The following is a 22,398-nucleotide window of genomic DNA, read 5'->3' as shown; positions in this document are numbered from 1 at the left end:
GTCTGTTGTTCCATGTCCAGTTCTAACTGTTGCTTCTTGACCTGCATACAGGCTTCTCAAGAGGCAGGTCAGGTGGTCTGGTATTCCCATCTCTTGAAGAATTTTAGACAGTTTATTGTAATCCACACAGTCAAAGGCTTTGGCGTAGTCAATCAAGCAGAAATAGATGTTTTTCTGGAACTCTCTTGCTTTTTCGATGATCCAGTGGATGTTCGCAATTTGATCTCTGGTTCCTCTGCCTTTTCTAAAACCAGCTTGAACATCTGGAAGTTCACGGTTCACGTATTGCTGAAGCCTGGCTTGGAGGATTTTGAGCATTACTTTACTAGTGTGTGAGATGAGTGCAATTGTGTGGTAGTTTGAGCATTCTTTGGCATTGCCTTTCTTTGGGATTGGGATGAAAACTGACCTTTTCCAGTCCTGTGGCCATTGCTGAGTTTTCCAAATTTGCTGACATATTGAGTGCAGCTGTGCAGGCACATGCTTCAGTCATGTCTGACTCTTTGCAACCCCATGGATTGTAGCCCACCAGGCTCCTCTGTACATGGAATTCTCCAGGCAAGAATACTGGGGTGGGCTGCCATTTCCTTCTCCAGGGAATCTTTCTGACCTAGGCATCGAATCCACATCTCTTGGTCTCCTGCATTGGCAGGCAGATTCTTTATCACTGAGCCACCAGGGAATACTTGAACATATATTTTGGGGGCACACAATTCAACCTACAACAACAATGGACTTGGGCAGAAAGCTCTACAGGATCTTTGGGTCAAATGTGTCCTCCTTATCATATACTGTAGCATCAGGGATGTTACTGATGAACACCAGATTTAGTGTTCACAGATTTGTCATATCACACACTCACAGTACCAATGAGTGTGATGTTATTCAGAAATAAGGTCAATGCAAATATATCTAGTTAAGATGAGATTGTACTGAATTAGGGCATGACTGCTGTCCTTACAAGAAGATAAGAAACAGATACAGAGGGAAGACAGCGACATGAAGATAAAGGCAGATGTGGGGATAGGTGAGGGGAAGGGATAGTCAGGGAGTTTGAGGTCAACATGTACACACTGCTATATTTAAAATGGATAACCCACAAGGACCCACCATATAGCACAGGGAAGTCTGCTCAATGTTATGTGGCAGCCTGGATGGGAGGGGAGTTTGGGGGAGAATAGATACATGTATATGTATGGCTGAGTCTGCTGTTCACTTGAAACTATCACAACATTGTCAGTCAGCTATACTCCAATATAAAATTAAAAGTTAAAGAAAGATGAAGGCAGAATTTGGATTTTGCTGCCACAAACCAAGGAACACGGGGGGCTACCAGAAGCCAGAGAAAGCAAAGTGTCTTCCCTCAGAGCCGCTGGAGAGAACATGGCTCTACAACAGGTTGATTTCCAGTTCCTGGCCTCTAGAACTGTGAGATAATACATTCCACTGTCTTAAGCTACCCAGTTTCTGGTTTTTGTTAAGCCCTAGCAAACCAATAAATCAGCCTTTAGAACTTAGTCCTCTAGAGCAAGGGTTGGCATATAGCTCATTATTTGGCCCACAAGCTGAGAACTTTTATTTTCAGAACATTTGCAATTGATTTGAGGATAGGAAACATTAACTTTGAATCTCAATTAAGTGAAATCTTGTCTCCTAAAAAAGAATTCCATTTTTCTCATTAGTATATCTGTACTACAAAAAATATACTCAATTGAAGTGAAGTGAAAGTCACTCAGTCGTGTCCGACTCTTTGCGACCCCATGAACTACATGGTTCTTGGAATTCTCCAGGCAGAATATTGAAATGGGTAGCCTTTCCTTTCTCCAGGGGATCTTCCCAACCCAGAGATTGAACCCAGGTCTCCTGCATTGCAGGCAGATTCTTTACCAGCTGAGCCACAAGGAAAGCCCATGAATACTGGAGTGGGTAGCCTATCCCTTCTCCAGCATAAATTATTATTGTATTTTTAATGTCATCACTTTGAAATGTGCAGAAGTTTGTTTTCTCGCTTATTATGTGAATACCTACCTAACATTTATGATTGTGCCTCTTGGCCTTCAAAGCCTGAAATATTTTCCATCTGGCCTTTTACAGAAAAAGTTTTGTTAAACTCTGTCCTAGAGGAATCTCAGGTGTTATGTTCTCATTGCTGCTGCTGCTGCTAAGTCGCTTCAGTTGTGTCCAACTCTGTGTGACCCCATAGACAGCAGCCCACCAGGCTCTGCCGTCCCTGGAATTCTCCAGGCAAGAATACTGGAGTGGGTTGCCATTTCCTTCTCCAGTGCATGAAAGGGAAAAGTGAAAGTGAAGTCACTCTGTCGTTAGCCAAGGAAATTTCTAAGCATCAATGAAAACATTTTAATTATGATAAATAAGATTGATTTTTATCTGTTTTCATTTTACAATAAACTTTTTTCCCTTGTTACTTTCTTTATAACAGTTTTATTGAGATATAATTCACATATCATATAATTCACCCACCTGAAGTATATAGTTCAATGGTTTTTAGTATATTCACAATTTTGCAATCATCACCATAATCAATTTCAGAATGTTTTCAGTGCCCCATAAAGAAATTTCATACTCATTGGACCCGTTAGTCCCCATGTCACACAAGCCCAGACTCTCCAGCCCTTGACAAACATTCACCTACTTTCTGGGGGCTTTCCTGGTGGTCCACTGGCTAAGACTCTGGGCTCCCAATGCAAAGGCCCAGGGTTTGATCCTGCCTGGGGAAACGGATCCCCCATGCTGCAACTAAGAGTTCACTTGCTGCAACAAAAGATCCCACATGCTGCAACTAAGACCCAGAGCAGCCAAACAAATAAATGAAAATAAATATATAGGTAAAAAATCTACTTTTCTGTGTCTATGGATCTGTCTATTCTGGACATTTCATACAGATGGTCCATGTTACTTTTCTAAATTTGCTTTGGTTATATTAATTTTTTTATTCATTTTCTTTCAATCCTTTAAACTAAGAACAAGAAGAATTAAGATTAGATGTGTGAGCCATAAAAATCTTTTATTTCTCTGACATCCATCTTTCCCATCTTGGTATTTAGCTCACACATATGGTACCACTGGCTACATGTCCCATGTAGACTAAAAATGTCTTGGACTTCCCTTACAGAAACATTACATGACTGAATGTCCTGAGGTCAGAAAGTTGGAACTTGTTACACAGGGATCCTAAACCTCCCAGCTTGTAGCTTTTTGAGTTGCTGAATTGTGACATGTCAGGAATCACCCCATATATCTGTCATAGTTTGTTGGTAATATGAATCTCTTCAATAGGAAGGAACAGTGGTAAAAATTACTTACACAAATTGCCTTTGAGAAATACAACATAATCTTTAAACATTTCGTATTAACTAAAGTGAAGCTCTTTCAGAGTCAAGATTTTTTTTTTTTAACGTTATTTGGCCTCACCAATTAATTATTTGCCTTAATTACGGGTAACAGATCCTCTGACTGGAAACTGGCAGTTCTCTTTGCTTGTTACAGTAATTAGCTATAATGACTTCTAATGGTCCTAGGGTTCTTCCCTTACTTATTAAAGAGCCATAGTATTTAAATTACCTCCTCTATTGTTCTGAATATCTATTGCTGCATGATGAACCACCCCAAATCTCACTGGCTTAAAATGACAACAATCATTTTATTATCTCTTGTGGTTTCTATGAGTCAAGAATTCAGAACCACTGGGTGGTTCTGCCTTTAGGATCTCTCATGCAGTTGAAGTCATTCAGGGGCAGCAGCTGGAAGAACAAACATTCGCAGAGTTGGGATGGCCGGGCATCTCTCTCCATGTCAGAAGCCCTCTCCATGTGGTCTGTCTGCATGAGTTAGCTTGTGCTTCCTCACAGCATGGTGGTCTCAGGGTGGCAAAACTTCTTACAAGTTCATGGTTCTAATGCAGGGCCCAGCAAACCAGGTAGACTCTGTACCACCTTCTATGACCTACCCTGGGAGGTTGCATATCACTTCTGCCAGTTTACTGGTCAACTGGTCACTAAGTTTTGGCCTAGATTCAAAGAGAGGGTCCACAGAATTCACCTCTTTATGGAAGGTCATAGAATTTGCAGAAATGTCTTTCAAGCTGCCATTATCTATGCAGAAGACATTTTTTTGGTTTATACAATAGATACTCCAGTAAGAGACATTATTTCTCTCTTCCTCTTACTTCCTTGTGACTTTCATTTTTTTCCCTTCTTTCACAATCCCTTTAAAATGTTTACAAATGAAAGATTTCAGCTCCACATATTTTGCTTGGTACTTCTCGTTCTGTAGACAGATTAATTCTTGTGCCAGGCCCAGATATTTCCGGATGTTCTGTTCTACTCTACTTCCTGTTTGGTTGACTTTTATTTCCTGTACTCTTTGTCGAAGTTGTAAACTTCCATTTTGGCCTAGGCACTGTGTTCTATTTCTGAATCTGCCAGTGGTCTTGAGCAACAGTATGCATACAGTAACTGCAAGTATAATACAGGAAGTGAAAATTAAAATACTATGTCTTAACTTAATATTGATAGAATTAAATGTCCACTTCAAGGAAATACATATTGTAGTGGAGACCATTTTCCAGGAGCTCAGACCTCAAAGAGTCAGTTCACCTTCTCTGACGTGAACTGTTCTGAGCCACTGGTCACATGTCTAACTGAAATTCTTTCTTTTAGGGACAGTTCTATAGCTCTTAAATTGTTTTGGGCTGCGGGCAACAGGAACCTCAACCCAACTGGCTTAAACCATATGAGAATATTTTTATAACAAGGGATCTGATGGTTCCAACTGAGCAGCTAACTATGTCATCAAAAGCTCAGATTTCCACTAAATCTTTCGGCTGTGTAACATCTTCAGTATGTCAGCTCTATTTGTAACTTATGCTCTTAAAATGGCTTCTCTGGTTCACTTGTCACTCACAGACACAGCAAAGTCCAGTGAATTCCTAGGTGTCTCTTTTTATTATGAATGAACAAAAAATCATTCCAGAATCTCTCTAGCAAATTTCCCATCCTGTTATATTGCTCAGACATGTATCATTTGCCCATTCCTAAAGCAGTCTCTGGCTCAGGAATGGTATTACCATGACTGGCTTAAAGATGAACTTGGCATTTGTAGCACAGCAAATTACCCAAACAAAATCAAGATTCTGCTAAAAAGAGGGAAGAGAAGAAAGAATAATAGATGGGGAACCTTCTACTATTTGGATTTAATGTAATACAAAGTAAGAAATTCCCCTCCTGTGGGGTTCCTAGATCATTGAATAGCACTACAATTAATACAGTGGCTGAAAGCAGAAACCTGGCAGTTCTTTTTACCTATGTTTCCCAGTTGTCTATTCCCCAAAAGCTACTGCCTTAATTCAAGCACTCATTTTCTTTCCCTGCAGTTGTTACAATTATTTTCCTTACTAGTCACCTGCCTCTAGTCTTCCACTTCCCCCAATCCATCTTCCACTTTGTTGAGAGGGTGAGCTTTCTCTCATGGATTATCAGGGTATTCTCACTGAAACTCAAATGCTAAAAATGGAATGAGATGCCACTTTCACTGTCTACTTCCTCTACATGTGTTGGTGAAATATGTTTTTGTGGTTGCAGGTGTATGAAAGAGTTCTGGTGTAAGCATGTTCAATAGACAGGTGGGGAAGCAATAGAGGAGATGGGATGGCATTTGTTGCTATCATCAGCCTAATGATGGTTTGGAGTTACTATAGAAGGGGTTGTGTGCTCAGTTGCTTCAGTCGTGTCCGACTCTTTGCAACACCGTGGACTGTGTCCTCTGTCCATGGGATTCACCAGGCAAGAATACTGGAGTGGGTTTTCACGCTCTCCTCCAGGGGATCCTCCTAACCCAGGGATCAAACCCTCATCTCCTGCATCTCCTGCATTGCAGATAGATTCTTTACCACTAAGCCACTGGGAATGTCCCATAGGAGGGTTTAGAGCCAAAAGATAAGGATACTGTAGTCATGGCAGATTATGTGAGACTTCTGGCACAAGCAGTCCTTTTTGAGGCCTAGGTGACAAAGTGTGATACAGTGTTGGACAGAAGGGAAGGTCATCTGAGCTCAGCAAAGCAGGAGAGAATATCTCATAATCTATTGTACTCTGTCTCTCCTATTTCTGTGATATTATCAAAAGTCTAAGGCAACATGGATGGACCTAGAGATTATCAAACTAAGTGAAGTAGTCAGAAAGAGAAAGACAAATACCATATGATACCACTTACATGTTGAATCTAAAATATGGCCTATCTATGAAACAGAAACAAACTCACAGACATAGAGAACAGATTTGTGGTTACTAAGGGGGAGTAGGGATGGGGGAGGGAAGGACTGGGAGTTTGGGGTTAGTAGATGCAAACTATTACATATAGAATGGATGGACAACAAGGTCCTAACATATAGCACAGGGAACTATATTCAACATCCTGGGATAAACCATAATGGAAAAGAATATAGAAAAGAATGTATATAAACATATAACTGAGTTACTCTGCTATACAGCAGAAATTAACACAACACTGTAAATCAACTACACTTAGATTTAAAAAAACGTCTAACACAAGATTTCCCCTGTAGTCTGGTGGTTAAGACTCTGTGCTTCTACTGCAGCGGGGACAGGTTCAATCCCTGGTCAGGAAAGTTCCACATGCCATGTGGGGCAGCTAAAAAAGAAAAAAAAAACAGTCTAAGGCAAAAATCATATTAAAAATATATCCAGTAATCTGAAAGAAAATTTTAACATTGATCTGTAACATTAGTTAAGTACTAAATAAAAATATGTATATGTTTACCATAAAAATGAAAAAATTTCATCTGGAATATTCAAAATCAGGTTTAGTATAGTTTGAGCCTCATTAGAGATTTTGACAGTTATCTGTAAATATTAGATGAAATAGTAAAATAATAGTAATAGATTATTAATAGGTGAAAATTATTTTTTCTTCAATCTCATTTGTTAGATAGCAAAATACAAATTTTTCATATGTAATAATTTAAAAAGCCCAATCTTCTGCTTATAATTTCCAATTTTTCCAACTTTCCCATTCCTTGGTCACATAAAATCTGTTTCTTATCCTCAATAAGACTACAAACCTTGCAAACTATTCCTAGTTTGCTAGGACACCCATTCTCAAGCCAGCTTCCTTCCTTAAAGAGCTTAGTATGAAAACTATGTAGCAACACAATTTAATGTGGATGGTATAATCACCAAGTGAAAAAAAAGGCTACCAAATTTTATGTATGCATAATATTCATGGTTGAAGCTGTATACAGTAGGTAACAAAACTTATCAAGGATACACTCCAAACCATTACTCTTTTTTTCCCAGGGTTGGAGGTTGAAGTTATTTTTAACTGATTCTCATTTTCTCTGCTTTAATTCTTTATCATAATCAAGTAACAGCAGAAGAAAGAAATCAAAGCTTGCATATGAAAAAGTCCTGGAAGGAAACACATACACTCACACATGCACACAGGTGATACTTGTATTAATCAGGTAGATTTATAGACCATCTTTTCTACAACTTTAATTGTATAAACATATATATATTTTTGGCTGCACCGCATGCCATGTGGGATCTTAGCTCCCAACCAGGGATCAAACGTGTTCCCCCTGCAGTGGAAGTGCAGTCTCAACCCCTGGACCACTGGAGAGTCCCTTATATGTATATTTTTAATGAACTATTAAAATAAATTAATTAAAAGTTTAATACAAATTTAAGGGCTTTGAATATTATTGAAGAATTTGTTAACTGGTTGACTCAACTTGCTTCTATGATATTAATCTGTGATTTTGGTATCTGTCTTAATTTCATTATTACTGTGTCTCTCTGCTTCCCTGGTGGCTCAGTGGTAAGAACCCACCTGCCAGTGAAGGAGATGCAGGTTCAATCCCTGGGTCAGGAAGATCTCCTGGAGAAGGAAATGGCAACCCACTCCAGTATTCTTGCCTGGAAAATTCCATGAACAGAAGAGCCTAGAGGGCTACAGTCCATGGGATCATAAAAGAGTCAGACATGACTTAGCACTAAACAACAAGTGCCTCTCTGCAGGTGTGGTTACTTACCTCTTCTGGGAGGGAGAGTTGTAGCTTTGTGTATGTGTGTGTTTGTCTTGCTCTCTCTTTTTTAATAGTATCTAGTGGTAATAAATTGTCACTCATATCAATACTGGAGTGAGGCAATGTATAACAATTTTTATTTCATTAGATATTTACTGAGCATCTCAATACTCAGGGCACTCAGTACTGACCACTGTAGGAATAAACAATGACTATGACAGTCAATGCCTTTAACAAAAAAGTTAAAGTACTGATTTTAACTTTTCCCACAGTGTTCAGTTGAGAATTTTTTGGAAAATAGCATAAGGGTTTTTTTTTTTTTTAATTGAGGGACAGTTGATGTACGATATTACATAACGAGAGTCTTAAAAGATACAGAGCCTGTGAATACTAAATACTCCCTATGTTAGCATTTTTACTGATAAGATTATAGCTGTGAGGTAACTATCAAATATTTTTATATTGCTTCCTATCTTATATCATATTTGGAAATGTAATGTGACATGGAAAAAAAATCCAAACTGAGTTTGGAGGTCTAGTTTCAAGCTCCAGCTCAGCAAACTAGCTGTATGATGTGGGCATAGCACTAAAATTTTCTGTGCCTCAGTTTTTTTATGTGTAAAATGAGGATGTGAACTAGATGTTCTACAGGATTCCTTCCAACCTTAAAATTTAACTATCCTCTGTTGAGACATATCAGAAACATCATATGACTTTAAGGTGCAAATGACTTTAGTACCAGTTCTGAAAAATGCTAACTCTAAATCTGTGTAAGTAATTATTGGATCACATGCTTGTGAAACAACAGCTATTATTACTACTGTTACAGAAACTTAGTATACTGAGTCATGCTTCCAAGCAGTGCTATACACAAAAAACTAGCATATATAGAATTATAAGGCCTACACAATATAAAGATTAAAACGAGAGAGAGATTTGACAAATGAATGTTTTGTGACTGCTTTTTAGAGTTTTCAGATACTAAGATTTCAATTCTCTGGGTGTTCACAAGCCTCACATTTCAGTTCCCCAAATGAAAATAGGTGAGTGGGGCATTGCAACTTTCATCAGGGTTAGAGGTTCTTATTTTAGGGACTGGTGGTGGATACGAGGGAAAACAGGCAGCCAATCTGGGTTTGCTGCCACACTCCAAATGATTTATGCAGTTTTGAAGTTAATCTATGTATTTCTGTTTTCCTGGTAAATTCAGGAAATTCTTGCTGCATCAGCAGTTTTCCAGATTAGAAATCTAGGCATTTTCTCTGACTCCTGGTTCTTCTTAATACACTATGTCTAGTTGGTCACCAAGGCTAATCACTTCTCTTTGTAATATCTCATTTTCCTTCCTCTTGTTTTTTACTTCATTTCCACACTCAATATTCTGGTCTGTTTCAGGCTCATATTTTTTTCACTGCAATAACTACTTAGTGGAGGCTTTAAATGCTACCAGTCTGATTTTCCTGAGATATGGCCCCCATCACAGCACTCTCTAGTTTAAGAATTTGGAATATCTTTCCAATGACAAGGAGACAAAACTAAACTATTCCTCCTGGCATTGTAACCTCTCCATTACCAGGTTTTAACCTTATTTCTCTCTGTTTCCCAATATGTACTCTTAATATTAGTTATTGTAATGCTAGCTGCTATAACGAAGAGATTCAAATGCAATGAGTGAGAAAAAGAGATTAATTTCCCAATTTAATGCCTGAGCTCCAGTTCTCAGAGACCATGTAATCATACAGATTCCTTCCATCTTATTTTTAACCTCTAGGACAGCATCCTTAATATCAGAACTAAATCTGGATAACAGGATATCTCATTAGCATGAGGGGAGGCAAACAAAAAAGAAGTAGGCTCACCATCTGAAAGGCTCTGCCTAGGAATGGGTGGGCATATATTTCTACTCAAGGGAAGCTGGGAGATAGAGTGTAGTTGGGCAATCATATATACCAAGCTGTAGTTAACACCAAAAAAGAAGAAAAGTCAGCCAGCACTGTCTACCACACACCCTCTGCTTCAGTTTTCCTGGTTGCTCCAACATGTAGTTTTTCCTTCTTTCGCTTCTCTCCACTTAGCCAAATGAGTTGCGGCCTTCTCTTTTCAGTATTGCAGCCATTTTCAAGGAATGCTTCAGTATGCTGAAGAAATGATTCCTGGAAATGATTCCAGGATTCTTCAAAGCTGATTTGTAGTCCTAATTTTTTATGTTTTTTAAAAAAATTTTTATGTTTACATTTTATATTTTTTCCCTGACTTTTGTCTTTTATAATATCTTAATTTATGGAAGCATATTTAGGAGACCTCAAACAGTGCCCATATAGAAAAAAAGTAAACAGGGGAGGAGCAGTGAAGAGGTACAGTGAAATCCACTCCTAAGAACTGAGTCCGGCTATTACATCTATATGTCCTGACTAGTAGTACTTGAATTGGGACTATCATAGTCTTGATAAAGCTTAATTTCTTGTAAAATAACCCTGTAGCCTAAACTGATGTAAAATATCTGCATAAACTGTGAATAAAAAGCGGTATCGAAGAGAAGCCATGTGGTCATGTTCATCTGGGGCTTGCCTGGAAGTCCAGTGGTTAAGACTTCATCTTCCAATGCAGGGGGAGTGGGTTTGAGTCCTGGCTGGGGAGCTAACATCCCACATGCCTCTCAGCCAAAAAAAAAAACAAAAAAAACAAAACATAAAACAGAAGCAATATTGTTTCTTCAATAAGTTCAATAAAGACTTTAAAAATGGTCCACATCAAAAAAAAAATCATTAAAAACTGAAAAAATAAAAAATAAAATTTTCTAAGGAAGAGACACATTGAATCTGATGAACAGGATCATCCTGGTTATTAGAGCAGTGCAAAAATAACTGTTTATGCATGTTAAAGTATTGAGAGAGAAGTGTACTACGTCTACAATTCAAATCCAAGGTCTGTGTTGTTTGCAAAGCCAGGGCACTTAGTTAAGTATGGAACAGTGATAAATCCACAGACTTTTTTTCACAGCCTCCATTAAATATTATTTAAGATTTTCTCACTCGTAGGGTAATCAATACAAAATATAGATTTCAGGGCCCTTCTCCTGTTCACTGAACCAGAATTTCTGGGAGTGGAACCAAAGCATATGTATTCCCAAGAAGTGATTCTTCTGACCACCAAAATTCAAGAACCAGTGTTCCAAACCATTGGGGATATTCTGGAACTCTATGACCAATAGTCCACAATAACATAGGAATACCTCTGACATTTACTGCAGGGGTAGTCAGGAATGCTAGACACTAGATTTTCTGCAAAGGACAGTCTAGCATGGCCAAGAATTGTCTTCCATCTTCATGACCTTCCTATGTTTCACCAAAATTTTACATTCATATACATGAAAAGTCTATTTATAATACAAGCCTAGATTACAATTCCATTTTACATATGAACTTCCCAGTAATGCAATTATAGTTGTTCCCAGGTAGGCTGCAGCCCATGGTGTCGTGAAGAGTCAGACACGACTGAGCGACTTCACTTTCACTTTTCACTTCATGCACTGGAGAAGGAAATGGCAACCCACTCCAGTATTCTTGCCTGGAGAATCCCAGAGACGAAGGAGCCTGGTGGGCTGCCGTCTATGGGGTCGCACCGAGTCAGACATGACTGAAGTGACTTAGCAGTAGCAGCCTCAGTATCCAAAAGTGATTGGTTCTAGGACCCTTCCCCCCATATCAAATATTCTCAGATGCCGAAGTTTCTTACATAAAATGGCATAGAATTTGCATAAAACCTACACCAATCCTCCCTATATACTTTAAATCATCGCTAAATTACTAATAATACTCAATACAATGGAAATGCTGTGTAAATAGTTGTAAATACAATGGAAATGCCATGCAAATAGTTGCTGCTGCTGCTGCTAAGTCGCTCCAGTCGTGTCCGACTCTTAGCAACCCCATGGACTGCAGCCCACCAGGCTCCTTCGTCCATGGGATTTTTCAGGCAAGAGTACTGGAGTGGGTTGCCATTGCCTTCTAGTTGCTAGTGCACAGCATATTCAAGTTTTGCTTTTTTGAGCTTTCTGAAATATTTTCCCCAAATTATTTTCAAATTGTGATTGGTTGAAACTGTAGATACAGAACCCATGGATACAGAAGGCTGATTGTACTGTATAAATCAAGAGATGATTATTTTATGAGAAAAACTTTTTAAAAGTTGAAAAATTGCAACTGTGACAGCCTACTAATACAACACATCAGTATCAGGCTGCATTTATAGCCTGTGATTCTATGTATAAGTACAAACATTTAAATTCTTCATTATGGTCTTTTAATGCAGTCATGCCCAAACATTTACATATCAGTCAATATTATTTTTCATAAATGGCTTCATATTTTGCCTTGATATTGCTATTATGGTATTATTTTGGTTTGAAAACATACATGTAAGGTAGATTATACATAAGACTTTCATTTTGGGGTAGTAAAGGGGATGTTACAAATATTTGCTATAAAACAGTGAACACCGATCTGGTTGGGCAGAAAGGCATTACTCTTGATACTAAAGAACATGGCTTAAACATTTTAAATCTTGTTGTGGAAAGAAAAAAAAGACACCTGTCATTAAACTGAATAGATACAGTTATAACAAAGTTTTATAATAAGATTCATTGTAGGCTCAGAAGAGCTATCCAAATGTAAGGTATATGCTATACCACATACTAAGCCCAGACATGGTAGCGTGTTCAATAACCACACCAGGGCAGAGAAACAAAGGTGCTGATCTCTAGACAAGATAATTCACTCAACAAATATTGAACATCTGCTATGTGACAGCCATCTGGAATAAGAGGCCCTGCTTTCAAGGATTTTGTAGTTTAGTAAGGGAGCCAGGCCAGGTGGCGCTAATGGTGAAGAACCATCCTGCCAATGCAAGAGACATAAGAGATGTGGGTTCGATCATGGGGTTGGGGAAGAGCCCTTGAAAAAGGGCATGGCAACCCACTCCAGTATTCTTGCCTGGAGAATCCCATGGACAGGAGCCTGGAAGGCTACAGTCCACATGGCCACAAACAGTCAGACACGACTGAAGTGACTTAGCACACACGTATGGGAGCCAGGCACAGGACCTGTACTTCGGTGTGGTAAAATGAGTGGTAGATGATTTGCTGGCTACTATGTTGCCCAGAGTAGAAACAGCCTATCTGACCAGAGGAATCTGTAATGGCTTCCTGTAAGGTAGGTCTTAAAGGATGAGGAGGAAGGAACCAAGTGAAGAAAAGTGGGGGCGGGGGGCGGAGGTACAAATTATTGGGTATAAGATGGGTTCATGGGGACCCTGGTGGTCCAGTGGCTAAGACTCTGTGCTCCCAATGCAGAAGGCCCAGGTTCGAACCTGGTCAGGGAATTAGATCCCACATGCTGAAACTAAAAGATCCTGCATGCTGCAATAAAGACCTGGTGCAGCCAAATAAGTAAATAAATATTATAAATAAAAAATATTTTAAAAATAATAAGATTATAAGATAGGCTCAAAGATGTATTATACCACACAGGGAACATAGCTAAATTTTGTAATAACTGTAAATAGAAAGTAACCTTTCAAAATTGTATAAATTTTTTTAATGTATTATATTGTTTTAAAAAATTGAAATAAAATGAAAAAAAATGTGCACAGGATGCGGAGAAGAGAGAGGATTGGAGAAGAGGGAGGTGGTAAGCAGGGTCTCAAGGTAGGGTCTCAAGGCTGTGTGGCCCTGGTGGGGAAAAATATTCAAAAATCTTTTCAAATACTTTTTAAAAAAGGAAGTATACATAAAGCAGACAATCTATATACCAGTATAGCTTGATTAACTTGTAAATATATGGAACCTGTTTCAAAGATAAACAAACCCAAACACTAGTTAGAGAAGAAAGATTCTATTCAGTAGGAAAGATAGCCCAGTATAAACTGACTGCAACTTTTACTTGTGCAGAGGCAACTGGACATTTTCAAGTGAGAATGAGGCAATAGGGAAGCAAATGGGCAGCATGAGGGAAGTGGAAATTTATAAAAAGTGAGAAGGGGAGCTGGCCAATGGATTTAGGCCATCTAAGTCTGTTAACTGGCACTTCCAGAAGTGAGGGTCCCACCTACCCACAGAAACTGGGAGATAGCGGCCCTTACTTTAAGTGTTGGCTGGAATAAACAGTAAATTCTTTTGGCAACCTTCAGTTTTCTCAAGTTTACAATATGGTAAAGTAATTAGCCCCCAACTAAAATAAATAAATTTATAAAAAAAAAAAAAAGAAAACCTATGGGGGCTGAAGCTGTCATCTTAGGGTTGCGGCCTTGAGCTATCAGAAACTTTGCTAGAGTTTACTCAAGTCTCTTAGCAAGACAGGGATGACAACATTACTTGTGCTGAGAACCTTCAGTTGTTAAAGGTCAAGGATGAGGCCGAGTTGACAAGAGGGCTCAGAGGAGCCTGACAAGAGTTTGGTCAAGGAGAGAGTCTTTGTCACTCACCCCCCAGATCAAGATATGAGCTCAAAAGGCTCCTTCAGGGCCACTTCTCATCAATTTCTACCCTCAAAGACACCTAGTATTTTGCCCTCTATTACAATAATTATTTTTATCTGTTTTTGAACTTGATATAGATGGATTCATATAGTATATACTCTATTGTAGGTGGCTTTTTCACTTATAAGACTCACCCATATTATGTGGCAATAGTATATTCTTTTACATAATAGGGGATAAATCTATGTTATGAATATATTACAGTTTATCCATTCTGCTGCTGATAAATATTTGAGTTGTTTTCCTATTGTTGGGTAATACAAATAAAGGTGACTTAAATATTCTTATCTGTCTTTTGGTAGATACAGACACTTATTTCTGTTTGGAATATATCCAAGATTAGTACTGCTGGATCATTAGGTATTTGAAAAAGTTGGCTTAAAACTCAACATTCGGGAAACTAAGATTATGGCATCTGGTCCCATCACTTCATGGCAAATAGACGGGCAAACAGTGAAACAGTGGCAGACTTTATTTTTGGGGGCTCCAAAATCACTGCAGATGGTGACTGCAGCCATGAAAGTAAAAGAGGGAGAAGAGGGAGGTGGTAAGCAGGTGAAAGAAAAGCTATGACCAACCTAGACAGGATATTAAAAAGCAGAAACGTTACTTTGCTAACAAAGGTCCATTTAGCCAAAGCTATGATTTTCCCAGCAGTCATGTATAGATGTGAGAGTTGGACTATAAAGAAAGCTGAGCACCAAACAGTTGATGCTTTTGAACTGTGGTGTTGGAGAAGACTCTTGAGAGTCTTGGACTGCAAGGAGATCCCTCCAGTCCATCCTAAAGAAAATTAGTACTGAATGTTCACTGGAAGGACTGATGCTGAAGCTCAAACTCCAATACTTCGGCCATCTGATGCGAGGAACTGACTTATTAGAAAAGACCCTGATGCTGGGAAAGATTGAAGGCCGGAAGAGAACGGGACAACAGAGCATTAGATAGTTGGATGGCATCATTGACTCAACGGACGATGAGTCTGAGCAAGCTCTGGGAGTTGGTGATGGACAGGGAAGCCTGGCATGCTGCAGTCCATAGGGTCACAAACAGTTGGACACGACTGAGTGACTGAACTGAACTACTGCCAATTTTCCCAGGTTGTTGTACAAATGTATATTTGAACAAAAAATTTTATGAGAATCCCATTTGTTCTGTCTCCCCACCAACACTTGGTATTGTCCTTTTAATTTTAGTCATTCTGATGATGATGGCTCTAAGATTAATGAATGGCATTAAAGCACAAGAGTGGTGCGGTCTGATGTGCATTTGTCCAGAGGATTCAAGCAGCAATGGGTTTGAATATGACTGAAAGGCTTTCAAATGGGACCAAGATATAGATAGGCAAATAGAGGTCCATTACAGTAGTTCAGGTGAGATATGATGAAGATTTGAACAGAACAATGTCAGTTAAGATGGAAAAACAATGGATTCATATTGGACTGGTAAAATCAGCAGGACTTGATGATCCTACATTGTGGGTGAGGTGGAGGATAGTTAGAGAGTCAAAGATGGCTCCTAACTTTCTAACTTGTGTCTGGGTAGATGGTGGTACAAAAAATATGGGAGTAAGGGTAAACTTGGAAGAGAAGACATTGTGTTGATTGAACCCGGGATGTCTATGAGTCTCCTAAAAACAATCAGATATACAGGTCTGAAACCCATGAAAAGATCTAGGCTGTATATATGGTCCTGGTACAACAGGTAACATCATGGGAGTGGGTGACACTCCCAGGGAGTATGTATGTATGTGTGAGCTCAGAGGTACTTGGCATCCCTCCTTCATATTTCCATTCAGATTTAAATTTTCCTAGTTCTTTGTCTTCTTTTTCAGAAAGAAACCCATTGATATACCCTGAGTTAACAACCACATATGAAATACTGTATACTACTCTGACATTATGACCACAAATTTCAACTGGTCATTCAGTATAGCCAAATACATATAATGTTCCACTTTCATACTGCATTTTAAATTTCTCCTCTTCCTTGTCGCCCTCCACTCTCAGCTGAACATAACCTCATACCTTACACATCACTAAAAAAAAAAAATGGAATGCGACTGACTACTTTATCTCTATATCATCAGGTCTACCAGGTTCTGCCTTCCTTCCTGTTACCACAGAGGAAGTGTCTGCATTCCAATCTGTGGCCAACCCTATAACCTGTGTTCTAGATTTCACCCTTTCTCCCATCCTCATGACTGCCCTCCTCTCAATCACTGCCAATTTCTCCTTCACTAGTTGAGTCAGTCTCATCTTTTATAAACATGATTTAATTGCACCCTCTCTAAACAAAACAAGAGTTCAGCACCAGAGACTGCAAGTGATTACTCATGTTCAATATCTTCCCTATTTCCAGGGCACATAACTAAATTCCATTTCTCAAATTATATTTCTCAGCCCCCTTGTGGAGGCCATATGGAAAGTAGCCAAGAAGTAATGTATTCCACTTTCAGGTCTGGCCCATAAAAATCTCCCATTCATGATTCTCTACCCTCTTTCCTTTTCCAAGGTGATTTTGAAGACCACATGTTGGTGCTACAAGATAAAAGGAATTTAGTCTCCTGGATTACTTCCAGAAGAAAGCCACTCAATTTACAATGGACTGTGGCTCAGCAATAAATAAACTTTGGTTAACTTGTTGACAGGGAGGTGGGAGTTATAGCCCTTGGCCTAATACAACCCCACATCCCCCTCCTGCTAGTGCTCCATTTCTGTTTTCATTAACAGCCTTCAAAGCATTCTACATACTCATCGTTTCCATCATTTCTCTTCTCAACCTCCTCTATTTCAGCTTTCATTCCCACCATTCCACAGACATGGCTCTCATCAAGGTCATTAATGACCTTCATGTTGCCAAAGGCAATCATTTCTTTATTTTCATCTTTTGCAGTCTCAGCATTATTTAACACAGCTGACCACTTCCATTCTTTTTGAAGCAGTCTCTTGGACTTCCTCTTAATTCACTGGCAGTGGCTTCTTTTCTACTCACCTTCTTGGGCTCTTTTTTTTTTTTTTCTCTATGTTCTTTCTTTTTCTTTTTTTAGTGAAGTGGTGCTGACTCACACACCTTTATTTCTAACTCTGACCTCTCCCCTTAGGCTAGTTCTACATATATCCAACTACCTACTCCGGATGTCTAACAGGTATCTGTAACTTAACATGTCTAAAACACAACTCCTGGTTTTCCCTTTTAGAGCTTTTTCTCACCAGCCTCCTTTTTACCTGGTTGCTCAGACCAAAAATGTGAGTTATCTTTGATTCCTTTTTCTCCCCTTCCACTTGCATCTAATCCATCAGCAAGTCCTTCAGGCTCTTACTGAATATTCACCCAAATCTTACTGAATATGACCCCTTTTCACCATCTCTTCTGCTAGAACACTAATTCAAACCACTTTTACTTCTCCCGTAGACCACTGCAACAGCCTCTCTGCTGCTCTACCTTCCCTCTTGCCCCTGGTTATCCTACAGTGCCCCTAACAGTTTAACACATCCTCCAGAGCAAACCTCTCAAAACGTAATCATAAATCAACCATGTGCTTAAAACTCTCCATAGGTTCCTCTGTGCAGCTGGAATAAAATTCATCCTCCTTACCATGATCCTGCTTATCTCTTCAACCTCGTTCGGTTTGGTCTGGTCCCACTGGCCTCTAAATCCCTTAAATTAACACTTTCCTGTCCCAAGGACTTTATACTTGGTTCCACCGACTGGAAGGCTCTTTCCCTGAATCTTTCTGTGGATGTCTCTTGTTCCTCAGGACTCGGCTCAAATGGCACCTCTTCAGAGCATGCCTCTCCCTCTCAGTCACTTTCTATCCCATTACCTTATTTTCTTTACAGCAGTAAAGAAATAAAATAGTTTAATTATAGTATTTGAGATGATCTTATGTGCTAAAATGCTTGATGTCTTTCATGTGAAATATAGCTGCATGAAGGCAGAGATTTTGTCTTTATTTTTTTTTAATAGTTGATATCTTGATTAGTTGATTATCTTGTTATTAATGTTTGTGTCACAATCTAAAGAGCACCTAGCACAGAGTAGATATTTGCTGGACTGAATAAATAGTATCAACAACTGCATGCCCTTGAAGAAAAATACCATGTGCTAGTCATTATAATGGGCTTCCCTGGTGGCTCAGTGATAAAGAATCTGCCTGCCACTGCAGGAGATGCAGGCTCAATCCCTAGGTCAGGAAGTTCCCCTGAAGAAGGAAATGGCAGCCCATTCTCGTATTCTTGCCTGGGAAATCTCATGAACAGAGGAGCCTGGCAGGCTACATATAGTCCATGAGGTGCAAAAGAGTCAGACACCACTTAGGAACTAAACAACAACAACAATTCATTATAATCCCCACCAACTAGCTACCAATCATCTTTACAGTAATACACTATTTTTTTCCAGGATAAGTCCTAACAAAAATAAAACTACTATTCACATTTATTGTTGTTTTTAGTCCATCCATTACCTTGTCTTGTAATCTTCCTTTTGTTCTAATTAAATTTATCCTGCACAAGTGAAATAGTTTCACTTTTCAGATGTGGGCTGGATCTTTGATAAAAGGGTTCAGCAAGTTTTTAAAAAATATTTATTTATTTGGTTGCACCGGGTCTTAGTTGCAGCACATGAATTGTGACATGTGGGATCTAGTTCCCTGACCAGGGATGGAACTTGGGCCCCCTGCAAAGGGAGCGTGGAGTCATAGTCACAGGACCACCAGAGAAGTCCTAGCAAGTTTTTAAAATAGTGAAAGGGTTTTCAAAAAAGCCTTTTAAGGGTGAGATAATATAAACCTATGGCTTACTCATGTGACAAATACAAATAGCTCTGGAAATAAATACAAACATGCATTCCTATTAGTGAGGAGGTTTAAATAAGTTAAGTCTCTGGAAAATAAAAATAAAATGAATTCAAAATTGTGTAGTGTTACTAAATCTCCTAACATCCAGCTTGTGATTTCACAGATGGGAGTGGTTTTAGAACTCTGGGGTCCTGCACCTGGGAGAGATTTTCTGTCTGGCTCCAAACTCTTCTGTAAGCAAACATTATTGTGTTCTATTAAGAAGCACCTAAAGTCAATCAGTTTCTGGAGGTGAAATATAAGAATATACATGCAAAATATTTTCCATTCCTATTTGTCTCTCATCCTCCTAATGGATTCTTAAACGTTTATGTTTAATTCATTCACATAGCCCTGATGTTTGGGGTGGTTAAGGGTAAATACAAGTCTAAAATGATTACACTGAAAAATCTGCCTAGCACCAAAAAGAACAGAAAACATTTCCCCCTCTCTTTTCATTTAGCAATGCTTTTAGAAAAAAGGAAACTGAAAACGAATTCTGTACACCTTTAAAAAAGCTAAATAATCTTCTTGCCGGTTTTGCACCCCCTTAAGATCTTTCTTGGGGGCCTTGGAGCTATCCCTTTGAAATCTGAACATCAAGGAAGGTGGGGCCCCAGCTACCTATCTCTGGGAGTTTCAATCTCGAGTTTTAGCTCCAAGATGTAATTCCTATTATTTTCCCTTGGGAGAAAGACAACAGGTATTGTAATTGATTGCATCTATCTGATAATATAAACGAGTGAGATTTCCTTTTTCTCTTTGTAGTCTCTTAAGTGAATCACAATATGGTTTAAGGCTTATGCTATCATAAAACTGTTACATTGTTTTCTATATTTTGTGGAAAGAATGCTTTGTGGGGGGCGGGGAGGGGGTGACAGGAGAGTTTGTTTTTAATTATTTCCCAACTGGGGCCTCCAGTTTGGGCACTTGTATGGCTGGTAGTTCCCATTGCCCCTCCATACTTATTTTATATGGTAAAGGAAAGTGGAAAGAGCATGGAGTTTTGGAGTCCGAAACCTTGAGTTTAAACTGTTCTTTTTTACTAGCATTCTGAAGTACAGGCAAGTTACTTCTCTGAACCCTGATTGCCTCATCTATAAAATGAGGATAATAATACATTATAAAATGGGGTAACTAAACTGACACATACAAAATTCTTTACACAGGAAGGAAACAAAAGCTATCCTATATTCCGATGCTACACGTACGTCCTCCTTTCCTCGTGGGTCTGTCAAATCCCAATGGGGTGTACACTTCATTAACTTGGAGCACTGAGTAACGAGGAAACGAACTCACACTGCGGACCTTAAGAGTTTGAAAAGTTTTTTAGTTTGTCAAGTACGTTAACAGAGCCCTCACAGATGAGATGATGCAAAGGGAGATCAGACTGCGGGGGTCCGCGTATGCAAATACCTGAATTACAGGATCTCCGAGGCCGCGCCAGCTTCCGCACTTCCCCTCGAGGGCGCTGTGGGACGCCTGCGCTGTGCCGCCCGCCGGTCCGGGGGCGAGATTTGCATGTGCGACAGAGGGAAGAGGGGAACCACCCAACGAAAACCCCGGCCGTCGTTTCCCCTAGCCTGGGAGGGCCGGCCCCACTTGGAAGTCCGGCCCGCCCCCAAGTGCTCGCGGGCGGGCGGCCGGCCCTTCCTGACGTCACCGCATCCTCCCACCCCTCCTGAACTTTAAGCCACGCGCCCAAGAACATCCTGGAGGAGGGGGATTTCACGGGAGCCGGCGGCTTTCGCATGCTCGGGGCCGTCACTCCCCGGCTCCCAGCGTTCCCTACGCTCCCGGAGAGCCAGCTTCCCGAACCGGTTCCCGAGCCCACCCGGACTTCAGGACAGGGGGTGGGGGGCGGGGCATGGGCGGGGCGGGGCCGGGCAGCGGTGGGCGGACGCACGCGCGCAGGTCACAGGACGCTCCGCCCCCGCCCCCGCCCCTGGGTAGCGGAGGTGAGGGATCCTACGTCAGTCTCGGGAAGTCCCCCTCCCTCCAGGCTGTCCGCCTCTCAGGCAGACCTGCTCTTCGCTGTCGCTGCGCTCCGCCTCCTGGCTTCTGCCACCTGGACAGACGACGCCGGGTGACCGGAGAGCGAGGATTAAGCGGGTGGGAAGGTGTGAGCCGCAAACCCAGAGGAGGGCGGGAAGGAGGAGGAGGAGGCCCCGGGGGTGGTCAGGGGGACTGGGGATCCCGCCAGCAGAGGTCCCTGGGCCTCCCGACTGACTGACGGGCTGAGTGACAGTAGCGGCCTCCGGTCCGGAAGCTCGGAGCGGGGCGGCGCGGTGAGCGGAGCCATGGCCTCAGGTGAGTGTTCTCGGCGCCGGCTGCAGACGGCCGGGCGTGGGCAGGGTCCTGGACGGCGGGGAGGGAAGGAGTGCGTCCGAGGGTCTAACTGCTCAGGGTTTCGGGGGTCCAGTTTTGGTTATGTCTCATTCTGTTTTTAAAATCGCCTCTGGCAAGTTTGTCAGCCTTTTAAAAGTGACTTGGTTCAGGGTTTGCGTGCGAAATCAAAGTCATGCTCTGTAATTTGATGCCATTGTAGTAGCTGGAACCTAAGACCTTCCAAAAGACTTGGTTTTTGGATTAAGGAAGTAATAAGAATCTAAATAAAAGAGGACGAAAGAGTTCCCGTATTTTTAAATTGATTTAAGTTGAAATGGTGGTTTTTCGTTTTAGAATAGGAATGAGGAACCTTCCGGCCTCAGGAGAGCTCTTTTTTAAAATTCAGTTTCATCAGTTGCCAAGAGGTGATCGCAGTTGTGCTGACAGTTGGACAAATGCGAAGCGCCTTTAAAAATCACCAATGGTATTTTAAGAGGTCTTAAGTGGAAATGTTGCTTCAACAAGTGGATTATTTTTACTGTAAAGTGCGTACCTTTTAATTTATGGAGCAGAAATCGAGTTTTGTTTTCTTTTGTTGGAAGGAAAGGGAAAAGAGGATTTTTAGGATTCCCGT

General features: G+C 40.4%; 2 protein-coding genes across 4 annotated transcripts in view; one reads left to right on the top strand and one right to left on the bottom strand.

The window, feature by feature from the left end:
• Positions 1-3,641: 3,641 nt before the first annotated feature.
• On the bottom strand, positions 3,642-21,279 carry LOC145546381 (uncharacterized). Its single transcript, XM_081593082.1, has 2 exons — positions 20,853-21,279; positions 3,642-4,475 (listed from the first exon to the last, which is right to left on the bottom strand). Exons 1-2 carry the CDS (start codon positions 21,187-21,189, stop codon positions 4,183-4,185), a joined length of 630 nt encoding a protein of 209 aa, XP_081449208.1. The 5' UTR covers positions 21,190-21,279; the 3' UTR covers positions 3,642-4,182.
• A 231-nt stretch (positions 21,280-21,510) lies between these two features.
• Positions 21,511-22,398, top strand: part of REL (REL proto-oncogene, NF-kB subunit) — a 36,485-nt gene continuing 35,597 nt past the window's right edge. For all 3 annotated transcript variants that reach the window (XM_081593070.1, XM_081593069.1, XM_081593068.1), the window contains exon 1: positions 21,511-21,746. In XM_081593070.1, coding sequence (XP_081449196.1) covers positions 21,737-21,746 — 10 coding nt within the window. In that variant the 5' untranslated portion in view covers positions 21,511-21,736. The remainder of the gene's footprint in view (positions 21,747-22,398) is intronic.

Source organism: Giraffa tippelskirchi, chromosome 4 (genome assembly GCF_054371585.1).
Source record: "Giraffa tippelskirchi isolate mGirTip1 chromosome 4, T2T-mGirTip1v1.2.pri, whole genome shotgun sequence".
Classification (NCBI taxonomy): domain Eukaryota; kingdom Metazoa; phylum Chordata; class Mammalia; order Artiodactyla; family Giraffidae; genus Giraffa; species Giraffa tippelskirchi.
Note: the sequence above shows the minus strand (reverse complement) of the source record. Positions and strands in the feature narration are given on the sequence as shown.